Source organism: Engraulis encrasicolus, chromosome 22 (assembly GCF_034702125.1).
Source record: "Engraulis encrasicolus isolate BLACKSEA-1 chromosome 22, IST_EnEncr_1.0, whole genome shotgun sequence".
NCBI lineage: Eukaryota > Metazoa > Chordata > Actinopteri > Clupeiformes > Engraulidae > Engraulis > Engraulis encrasicolus.
The window spans coordinates 49,702,786-49,714,837 of NC_085878.1; the positions used below are offsets into that span (position 1 = coordinate 49,702,786).

Sequence of the window (12,052 nt, forward strand, 5' to 3'; positions counted from 1 at the left end):
GTCCCTCATTAGGTGTAGCCCAGATTACTAAAGTCAAACCAGTTGGAAATAATTGACTAAAGAGTTGGAGTAATTGAAAACGGGTTAAATATGTATTTATTTTGTGATATTAATATTATTAATTACAACAGAATTGAACACACTAAATGAAATCCTAAGCAATAAATAAACAAATAAATAGTGAAAAGTGAAAGCCCATTGTGAAACCCCAACTCCCATTGTCATTGTGACACTGCACTCCACAGCACACAAGTGAACATTGCACACAACGAAAGTGCATTAATGCCTCACCCGTGCAAGGGGGCAGCCCTCATTGGGGCCCCTAGGGAGCAGTGCGGCGGAACGGTACCATGCTCTGGATACCTCAGTCATGGAGGAGGATGAGGGAGAGAACTGGTTGATTACTCCCCCCACCAACCTGGTGGGTAGGGAGTTGAACCGGCAACCTTTGGGATACAAATCCGACGCCCTAACCACTTACCCATGACTGCCCACAAACAATAATAAATAATAGTAAATAAACAAACAAAAAATACACAAATGTTGATAGGCCTTTCAGTGCAAAATATATGTCTACTGCATTACATACATCCCATAGTTACAATCACAGGCCATTGCATTTTGGAATTAGTTAGCAAGTCATGAAAGTAAAAAGTGCATCTTGCAGAAAGCAAGATTTACTAAAGAAAATAGATTCCCTGACTGGTTTAGCATCATGTCAGTTATGCACACATATTAACATCATTTATGTTCACTACACTGCACAGGTCTACTACACTCCACAGCTATACAACCAGCCATTGCATATTGCAACTGATAGAACTCATGCATCTGCATGGAAGCAGAGAGTGCATATTTAGCCAGAGTTAAGCTACCAGAAAGACAAATGAGCTTCCATGACTAGCACAATAGTGAGCAGCATACTCATATTGTCAACTGTGACTTTGTCTTAGAATTTCTGGTGAGTGTTTCTTTATTTCATGACATGACTATTCACTCTGGGAGATCAAGAGTATGTCCAGATGTGAGATGAATGATCACATGCAAGTACAGCTTGGGAGATGTGTCAGAGGCTCGTGATGGAGTCTGCCATTGAAATGGGCTATAAATAATGTCTGGTCATTAAGCACAATAGTTGATAAACACTGAGTTTGCTGTTCAGCATAGAAATGTGAAAGAAACGTTAATGGAATTGAGCACACAAAATCTCGTAGAAGGGGCCCCAGCGAGATGTTTGGCGATCGAAAGCCATTGGCAGGGGGGCTCCCCCAAAGGTCAGGCCCAGGGTTCCTGGCCCCAATGTCCCCCTCTGCTTTGCTACTGTTGCTGTGTTTTGTAGAGATGAAGCTTCAAAGCAAGCCGTCCCAGGGCAAAGAGGCATTCAGTAGGCAGGACAAACACTCGCAGGTCAGTAATGTACCGCACACCATTCCCTGTAGTTCAAACATAAGGAGGAACACCTCTTGATTATACCGTAAATAGACCCATATACACATGAAGAGTTCAGATGCAAAACCGCCTAAGTGCCTTTTCAGAAAATAATCTTAATTCATTTTTATTTAATACAAAGCTATCAAAATTGCATATTTTTCATTTTATTTATGTAATATAACTATTTATATGTATTATCAAGTACATAAATGTAAACCAAACCAACAACGGGGTTCTCTAAAAATATAGAAGTCCAGGTCTTCAGAGATGGAGTTAGGGGTTTTTACATCTGAACTCTTCACATGTACTGTATATATTACATGTGATTATATTGAATATATAATATGTAATATTATCAGCACATATTGTGTATACTGTTTCACATGAAGAAATGTCTGACTATTTTTACACTCACATAATCTTGCCATTAATTCCCAAATGAGTGTGCCCGAATTGAATACTGGGAGGACTGTAGAGGCACAGAAGAAGACATCGACAACTCCACCAGGCCCATTGTTTAATTCTGATTCTGAAGGAGAGAAACATACACACTTTTTAATTACTGTATTTCACTCCCACAAAGCACTTATTCAGAGTTATTAGACAAACACTTTCAGAGACATAATGATGCTTTATGTTTGCACAATACACAGTACCTGGTTTCAATCTGGAATGCCTAAATCCTGAAAGAACAGTGAGTATGTAGAGCAAGGCACTGCCCCATATCAGCCCTGGGCCATCTGGACAACAGAAATATAAGACATTGTAACAAGTTTAAGTTACCTTAAAGGAACAATCCACCCTTTTTGATTTTCACATATTTGCAGTATTTCCAAGCATTATTCATGGATTAAGTGTTTATTCACTGGAAGTAAATGGAAGCATTAGCGTTAAAGCCACAAGTGATCACGTGATGGGATTAAATAGCTGTTTTGCACTCTGGTGCATTTTACATTCATGTTAAAGTAGTTTATAAGTACACAAGTGCATTGCTACGCTTAATTTGGCTATACTGTTAAACTCTTATACAATGCAAACACATAGACGAAAAATGCTATGTATTCTCATATTTTACAGGGACTTCGATATATATGAGCAATTTCTTGAAATCAGATGAACTGTTCCTTTAAAGTTATTATTTACAAAATAAAATACCATGATTGTCTCTGTCCATGGAAACTGGGCAGTCTCAACTCTCAGCAGTGCAGTCTCAAACGTGTGTGTCAGTTGGTAGTGTGATGGAGATATGATTACAGGAGATTCTTCTACATTAATGTATGGATGTTTTAGTTGGCTGGATTATTTACTAGTAAATGGGCAAAGGCAAGACACATGAAAATTGTGAGTAGCCTACATGAAAGTGTGCTAGTGCATTATTCACTAACTTTTAAAGGTCCACATTTGTAGTAGTTTATTTCCAAAGTGTACACTGCCTATTCATAAATGCGATCTTCCACCAATTACTACCATCATTAATTACTAGGAATTCTCCATGGCTTGGTAGTAAACATTTTTCATGCATAAATCTGACATTTTGAATCACCAGCCATAGACATTACAGACATCTTTGTCGGTAATATCTACTGTGGTCTGAGTGGCGACGCATCCAACAGTTCACCTTTAATTTAACAATATAGTAAACAAAATTAAGTTCTTACCTTTCACATCAGCCAAAATCCAATATATATAACCTAAAAGTAGCATATATAAAGGAACCATGGCCACCAACAATATGGTATCTATGGAAAATGACATCAAAGCAACACTTAAGCAAGTAATTTCATACTTCATGAGGTCCTTCAGCATCAATGATTTTAAACAACTGAACTACTTTTAAAGCATCTACTTTTCTTGAGGTGTTAAGCACATTGTCATTGAATGACAGAGTGAATGAAGCAAATGGCCATTAAAGCCAGACAAAGCATTTAATGTCCTAGCATGTCTTTCAACAATGCAAACAAATAGAATAAAACTTACAATGTGTGTCATCAGATTTAGTGCGTTGACCGATTTGATCAGGTTTGCTGAGATGAAAGAGTATATCCATCCCAAGAACAAGAACTAATGTAGTGATGAACACATCTAGAAATGAAGTGTTCCACATAAATTACACATTCATTTATTTCATAACTTTACATTACACAATTCAAACAATATTAGCCTACTGTATACTGGCATCAAACACTGTACGGTGCAATACATTACTTAGGCTAGGCTAGCGGTATCTTACAAGAACGTACATATGTTGAGGGTTGAATATCCTGAGACAAGCAGCCACAGCAGTACCCAGTTGATTATGTCGATGTATGCAAAACATGAACACTGAGATTTTTCACCTGTTAAGATGAAAAACAATGGTTATTTGTAGAATATGCTGTAAACACAACCAAGATACCTAGTAAATAAAAGGGGTGTCACTTTCACCCCTTCACCGATTTACTTTTTTAATAACATCATTTATTACAATGGTTAGAGTATGTCAATTATACTATACTGTCGATACTTAAAAAATACTGTAGAGTTTGACTGCGGGGCGATCTCTTACCGAATATCTCTGCAAAGTAAAAAAGTAAGTACATGGCTGCAATGAAGCCGACATAGTATGCATTTATGCCAAGAATCAGGATATCCGTAAAGACACCTGGAGTGGAGGGAAAGAAAGCATTAGCATCTCATGCATCACTAGTATCATATGCAATCTACGTATTATTACCATGATTACATTATTATTAAACTACATTGCACTTAGCTGGCACTTTTAGCCAAAGCAACTTCCAGTTCTATTTATTTCTTTTTAAAGAACAACGTATTGGTTGATTTTTAGAACGTGTAGTCACACCCATCAGAATATGGTCATACATGGGAAGACATTGAGGTTGTGAGAAACTATAAATTCTGTAATCGATGATAAGTTAACTTGGAGTTGTAATACTGACACTATTTAAAGGGAATGCAGAGACTGTACTTGATGCGAAAGCTAAGGCACTTTAAAGTGGATAGGGATATGCTCCGGGCTTTCCACCATTCTTTTGTTGAGAGCATTTTATGTTTCTGTTTTGTGGCCTGGTACTTCTCCCTGTCTGTTGCAATTAAAAATAAGCGTCATAAGATAATCAATATGGCCAGCAAGATTGCTTGCCAGTCACTAAATAGCATGGCCATAACTGTCGAAACAAGGGTGGTAAAGAAGGCAAATACTATATGTGAGGATCTCTCATACCCCTTACGTACATCAAGCATATGAGTTGTTGCCTTCAGTTAGGAGGTTCAGGATGCCTTAATGTCAGACAAACAGAGCCCACAGATCATTCATACCCACTAGCATATCCATGGTAGCCTCTTACTGCAGCTGGGGCCGCCGGCGACCCTATTCACTTGCTGAAAATGCTTAACTACATTATAACAACATTGCTATGACATTACAGAGAGCCATAGTGCTGCGCTAAGGGGTTTTTAAACAAGATAATTGCAAGACTGAATAGCACATTGCACTCTGGTACTGAATAACTGCACTTTAGCGTTGTACTGTATTTAAGGTTTTTTTTGTCCTATTGTTAACCTGTATTTTATGTCCAATTTTCCGAAAGGACAAATTATCTATCTATCTATCTATCTATCTATCTATCTATCTATCTATCTATCTATCTATCTATCTATCTATCTAGTTACAGACCCTGGAGCAGTGTGGAATTAGGTGCTTGCTCAAGGGCACCTCAGCCATGCAGTGAAATAGAGAGTAGGAAGGTGGGACTCGAACCTGTAACCCTCTGATCTAAAGCCCATCTCATTAACCACCAGAACACCGTTGTCCTCCACTATGACATAAGTGGGCACTATAGCCTTTCATAAATGTGTTTATAACATCTTACTGGGAACTTTTAGAAAGTCTTGTATCATTTTAACAGCGATACAAACACTTTGGGACACCTGAAGGTTAGCCACCTCTGTGTGTAATTGTGTCATTTGAAAATAACACCATCCACTACAGGCCAATATGTTCTAGTGTGCTGTATGTCACTTTCTGTTTAGGAGTAACTCAGTTCAGCCATATCTGTGTTGCTCTGGTCTTACCAGTTGAATTCGTTTTGTAGTGTTTTGGTATATAAGAGCAAATCTGACATGGTGTTTGCAGCACAGCATCCACTTCTCTCACCAAGTAATTTTTTCAAAGTTATATGTTACCAAAAAACATGAAAGGTGTGTCAGTTTTGGAAGCAAATGTTACACTGTGAACTAAAACTGTAGTTTGATACTTTGAGGTGTGATTGTGAGGTACATTCCTCTACCCATATATGGAAGCAATGTTTACCTATTTGTTTTCCTTTCTTTTCCTAAGGGACAAAGTTTGATCTTGCATATAACAAAAACATGTAGACCCATCTCTGCTTTTAGTCAAAAACAGTCACAGCTGTCTGTTATGAAAATTATAGTTTCTATGGGTCGTTTTTCCTAGCCTGATAAACCAGCCTAAATGTGAGACCGGAGTAAATACTGAACGCTGAATCACTGCCATCCTCTGTCTGCATTGACAGGATGCCATAGACAGTTGACTAAGCAGCTGCACCAAAATCAACAAAATCCTAATACAGCATGAACAAGCAACAGGTTAGCTACGGCTAACTCCAACTGTATCAAAGAACTTACGTGAAAACAAAACTCCGGCAATGATGTAGTACTCCACCATGGCAGTAACACCATCAAAACAATTCTCATTGTTTTTTATTTTGTCTGGAAAAAAGGAAATCAAATTTGACTGTTACTGTATTATTCTTTTCTAATCTAATGTACAGATTGAAATAAATAACAACATATATATAATACATTGGATTAAATCTTGATTAATAGGTACTTGCTAATAGGTTAGGCCTACTAGCTGTTTTCCTTCTGAGAATATCAATCTCTTGCCAGTTTATAAACAGATTCAGAGCAAGTGACATACCAGGCAATGTGTGGAGAGCAGCTTTCAGAAGTGGAAGACATCTGACAAAATTGACTGTTGCACAAGTGACAATCTCACCTAAAAAACCTGAATGCAATATGAATGCAAGATATTAACATCTTCACCATCACCACTACCGCCATCACAATCACCACTTGCATATTTCACATTTGTAGGATTGGTTATTAACTGCGGTTTAATCACTTACCAGTTGTTACACCATACAACATGAATGCTGTGAAGATAAGGATATTTGGACAAAGGATCAATCCGAGCTTCACCCTTTGAAGATCTTAAGTTTAGAAAGGAAACAGAGAAAGATATAATTTATGGCTGCATTAGACTAAATGATATCTCAAATAGCAATGTTGAACAATGTCAAGTGTTCTAGCTTGATAATGAGGTCATCAAACTTTACAGTAGATGCATTACTACAACATTTGTCTTACCTCCGCCAAGGAGGTAATGTTTTCGGTCGTGTTGGTTTGTCTGTCCGTCTGTCTGTCTGTTTGTTTGTCAGCAGCATAACTCAAAAACTAATCACCGGATATGGACGAAACATTGTAGGTCTGTTGATAATGACCCAAGGAACAAGTGATTCAATTCTGGTGGTGATCCGGATCACGAACCGGAACCAGGACTTTTTAAAAATATTCTGTCAGCAGGATAACTCAAAAACGAATCAACTGATTTGGACGAAACTTTGTGGAGCTGTTAGTAATGACCCAAGAAATAAGTGATTAAATTCTGGTGGTGATCTGGATCACAAACCGGAACCAAGACTTTTCAAAAGATTCTTCCCTATCTAGACGCCTCCTTGTGACCAGACATTGAATTGCGGAAACAGCACAAAAACAAGGCAGAAAGACGTAACATGGTAAAATGTATCAAGCAGCTTCCTTGGCGGAGGTCTGCACACTCTGAGTGCTTCTAGTTTTAGAGATGGAATAGATGACCACATGCTTAAATTGCCAGGGAAACCTACAGCCGCTGCCATGAGTCTGACTACCCTCTTGTATGACATGTCCATGATGGCCTGGTTTAAAAAATAAACAGCTGAGTGCACTGCTTAGAGGCTGGCCCACACTACCCTCATATACATGGACACATACATAGTCTTTTAAATATTTTTCCAATCATATTTATGATCAGGAAAGGTACAAATTGCTTTGTTCATCTATTTGAGGAAGTTCTTTGCAGCTTTATAACTTTGTAGTTTTTGTAGTTGCTTGCATACTGTATGTACAAAGAGGGAGGAAGGTGGTGCAGTGACAAGGAGTGCAAAGAACAGAGTCAACCTCACAGGTCTGGATTTTGGCCAGTCTCCAACAGGCTGACATGTACAGTAGGCTCTCTTACCATGTGAATCTGGAGAACGAAGTATTTTAACCCCAAGCCCAACAGCTGTTACGGCAGCAATGAGAGACAAGAGTGCTGCCAGGATTAGCTGAGGATGAGACCCTGAAAAAGAAAAAGAGATTATTGTTACAGAAAATACACTCTTCAGAATTAAGACATTACATTACATACATATTTTATGACTGTTGCTGGTTTGATAGTGAGTTTGAGTATTTGGTGAACCCAAAAATCCATGAGGAGATGGAGGAGTGAGGAGTTTTCTGTATCACTTTCTAGCTCCAGGCTTTTTTTTTTTTGAAGGATTCTTCTCCACCATTGATATGATGTTTTTTAAGACTTAAGTAGTTTCATTCACAATTGGAAGGCACTCATTGGAGGTGGAGGTATCCTATCTCTTGATAGCCATTATTATTATTAACTATTAGTGGTGTGGATCGGCACTGCCCTCACGATCCGATTCGATCACGATTCGGGAGGTAGTAGATCCGATTCGATTCGATTCTATTAGATCCAATCCAATTCGATTCAATTCTACAATGCATTGCAATGCATTACATTTCTACTGAACGCAAAGCAAATGTTCAGCCATGATGAGGAAATACAAGTAGTCAGATACTGAGCAACAATTTATTGGCTGTTTTCTGTATCAGTCTGTATCAGTCTTGCAATGTTTTGAAGTGTTTTTATTTAATTTAACATTCATTTGCTCCCGAAATATCCATGGAAGTAATTGAAACTTAAAAAAATTGCCGGATTGATTCTGGAACTTGCCGGATCTGGATCTGGATTGTCCATGCCCCGGATCGATTCGGATCGCCGAATCGATCATTGTTGACACCACTATTAACTATGCTCTATTTCCATAGTCTAATCCAGGCTCTTTCTGGGTATGCTGGAATTCACAGATCTATACACAGCACAAAATGCAGTGTTAATTCAACATTAAGAGTCGATTTAACATCATTTACATGCTTTTGGTCCCAGAATACACTCCAAGTGTTGAATTAACACTGTTTTTTTCCTGAGAAGGTATACGGTATCATACCATGTTCCTGCAAGACAATGATGGCACTTGCTGACAGATGGCCACTCTGTGCTTCACAGATGTACTCTCCTTGGTCTTCAGTCCTGACGTCATCTAGTCTCAGTGAGAAGTTTCCTTTGGGGATTTCTGTGGTAAAGAGCTCTACTCTGCCTTGATACCTCTCGTGTGAGGAGTTTGGTAGGACCACACCAAGATGGTAGAGCAGTACCACGATATCATGGTCATCCTGGTCTGTCCTCTTCCATATGACCTTGTCCACCTTGTCAGAGGGGATGCGGGAGTCCACAGCACAGCCCAAGACCACGTCCTTCCCCACATTCCCAGGCACCACACCTGCTCCCTTGACTACCAGGTGTTCTAAATAAACAGAGACACAGAGACGCCTTGGTCCATATGTGTGATAGTCAGGGGTGAAAGTAGTTTTCGCTTCTTACCGGTGCTACCCCCCCCACCACCAGCAGCAAACAAACAATAAACAAACAAAATAAACACGAGCATTACATATCTATTATCACTGCATAACTATTTTGGGTGTCTCTTCATAGGAGGACATTTGTCTCAAATGGCATAGTGTAGGCTAGATCTATTTGTTTTCTACTGAAACAGCAGACCTTCGTACTTTGGACTACTACTTCATGGGATTTTGGACATTAAACCTATTCTTTTACCGGTACTGTGCACCAGCTGTACATTTTATACCGGTGCTGCGCACCTGTGCACACCTGTCTACTTTCACCACTGTTGATGGTTAGATGCCAAAATATTACAGGCTTAGTAACGATGGGTTTATTCAGTTAGCAGCTGTAGCCAACAGTATTTGAATGGACAGTATGGTCCATTGTGCAAGTCTGGGATGATTGAGCTATTATTTCAGAATTCTATGTCACTTTCACAAACTGTACAACTGCTATACTATCTATTAACATAAAAAGTAATGTCAAAAAAGGAAGGCAGAGTATGTGGAGTACATCATGTAGAGTGACTCACCAATAACACTGATTTCAACTTTGACCTCATTTGACTCCAGGTTGGTATAAACTTTACATATATATCCACCAGTGTCTTCTCTCACCACACTGGAGATTAATAGAGAGTAGTTGCCTTTCTCCAACTCATCTTTGAAGAAGAACGCTCGGCCACTGAAGCTGACGTCCTGGGACTCTGGTCGGACGTCTTCCTCTTGGAATAGGTGCACCAGTGCATTCGTGTCTCTCCTTCTCCATTCGATCTCCAGCTCCTCCAGAGGAAGGGGGGGCTCTACCGAGCAAGGCAGGACCACGGACCCTCCCAGAGGCGCAGAGAGACGACCCGAGGGACCCTGGATATCAAATGCTGCAGCCCAAGAAACACATACTGTAGTTACATACTGTACAACATTTCAAAGGATATACCGTAGAGGGTGGCCTCCGCACCTTGAAAAGTTTTTCTTTCTACTTCTAAGGGAATTGCTTATAGCCAACGTAAACTAGTTTAGTTTAGCTGTAATTGTAGAAGTGTTTTACAAGATAACTCTGTCAAAACTGACGTTTCGGTCAGTCTGACCATCACAATAACTTGGGCCTAAATGAAAGCATAGGTGACAAGGCCTATTTATTTGGGGCATGTATCAAGTGCACAAGATGCATTGCAGTGTGTAGATATTTACACATTTATTTACATGCACATCCACACACATGGAGGCTTAAGCCTAAAAGCAATCAAATTTTATAAAGGTAATTGACATTTGTTTTTGGCCTCAGAAGTCAGGTGCCACAGCTAATGTCCATAACTTAATTATAAATGGTAATTAGGCCTTCCAAAGGTGCCAACTTCAGCTCAATATCAGGGGGTCAAATTTGTAGATTATTCGAATGACTGAAGTGTGTGCACAGGCAAATATGAAACAACAATCAACATTTTCATTATTATTGGGGTGTTTTTGCCCCTCCACTTTCATCTTTTCAGGGATCAAAATAGTCTGTGCCCCCCCCTAATTCCTATGAGGCTGTACTGCAATGAATGTGCTTCTTAGATAATCCAGTAAAAAAAGTGGCATTAGTGGTTGCATCACCCTGTTGTGTATTAACTAGCTGCTAAAGCGTCATTGACACATTAATAGCATCATTTGGCGAGACTTCTTCATTTAACCCTTTAGTAGCCTACGTTAACGTCAAACTAAAGTCTCACATGATAAAGAGACGGGGCCATGTCTCTTCCAAAGCGTGCATAACGCGATTGCCGTAACATTTATACCCTGCTGTAGAAGAAAGAAACATACCTTCACAATATACCAGAAGTGTCAGGCTTAAGATATAAACGCCTCCCATTTCATCAACAGACGCGGCGCAACATATTCTGCGCTGCCGGGACACCGGCGTCGATATCTGAGGCAATCGCGAGGAACAACAGTCAAACTGTACAGAACAGTCTTCGAAAGTGACTCAAGACAAAATTTGCACCATCCTTTGCTGTTGTATCATACCGATGGTTTGTCATTAGGCTATGCAACAGATTCACCAGGTTGTCGTATCCTAATGAAAATTAGGCTGCATTTACCCATAACAGTTCGATGAACAGAATTATCAGATGCGTCTTGCTAGTCTTGGCACTGATGGTGTTGCATCATTGCACCCCCAATTTTCAACTTCAGTTTCACTTTCGTTGGCGCCGGAAGCACCACCGAGCCTGTGACCCTCCTTCCCTCCCTTGATGATGCGCTCTCTCCATGGTTGGTCAGGGCAGTGATTCTCAAAGAGCGGTCCGCGGAAAATTGGCAGAAAAGGATAGCAAAAAAAAAGAAAGAAAGAAGGAAAAAATATTTTAATAAATTAAGTAGGCCAACTAATGTACATCAAAATACACTAAACAATATTAAAATATTCTCATTATTTAAGAACTGCATTTCTGAACATCACTACTAGGCTATTTAGAGCAGTCATGGTAAGCGGTTAGGACGTTAGACTTGTAGCCCAAAGATTGCCGGGTCGACTCCCACCCCGCCAGGTTGGTGGGGGTAGTAATTAACCAGTGCTCTCCCCCATCCTCCTCCATGGGGTAACCTGAGCATGGTGCCGTCCCAGCGCACTGCTCCCTTTCAGGAGATTTTGGGGGCTGCCCTCTTGCACAGATGAGGCATAAATGCAATTTTGTTGTGTGCAGTGTTCACTTGCGTACTGTGGAGTGCTGTATCACAATGGCAATGAGAGTTGGAGTTTCCCAGTTGGGCTTTCACATTATTGTCATTAGTAGGAGACTAACTAATACAGTTGTGAAAGGGGATGCAAAATTGCACGTAAAAT

The 12,052-nt window shown here is 39.7% G+C and overlaps 1 protein-coding gene across 2 annotated transcripts; it reads right to left on the reverse strand.

The window, feature by feature from the left end:
• Window positions 1–70: 70 nt before the first annotated feature.
• LOC134438857 (uncharacterized) lies at window positions 71–11,437 on the reverse strand. 2 transcript variants are annotated; one of them, XM_063188557.1, is made up of 14 exons: window positions 11,032–11,435; window positions 9,762–10,106; window positions 8,775–9,131; window positions 7,730–7,831; window positions 6,579–6,662; window positions 6,371–6,457; window positions 6,076–6,159; window positions 3,977–4,072; window positions 3,672–3,767; window positions 3,409–3,513; window positions 3,090–3,170; window positions 2,088–2,171; window positions 1,847–1,960; window positions 71–1,433 (listed from the first exon to the last, which is right to left on the reverse strand). In XM_063188557.1, exons 1-14 carry the CDS (start codon window positions 11,078–11,080, stop codon window positions 1,318–1,320), a joined length of 1,800 nt encoding a protein of 599 aa, XP_063044627.1. In that variant the 5' UTR covers window positions 11,081–11,435; the 3' UTR covers window positions 71–1,317. The 2 variants fall into 2 exon arrangements, 1 of the variants encoding a protein (XP_063044627.1); XR_010032678.1 differs by lacking the exons at window positions 71–1,433; window positions 1,847–1,960 and adding an exon at window positions 2,587–2,737 and having other exon boundaries at window positions 11,032–11,437.
• Window positions 11,438–12,052: the final 615 nt, after the last annotated feature.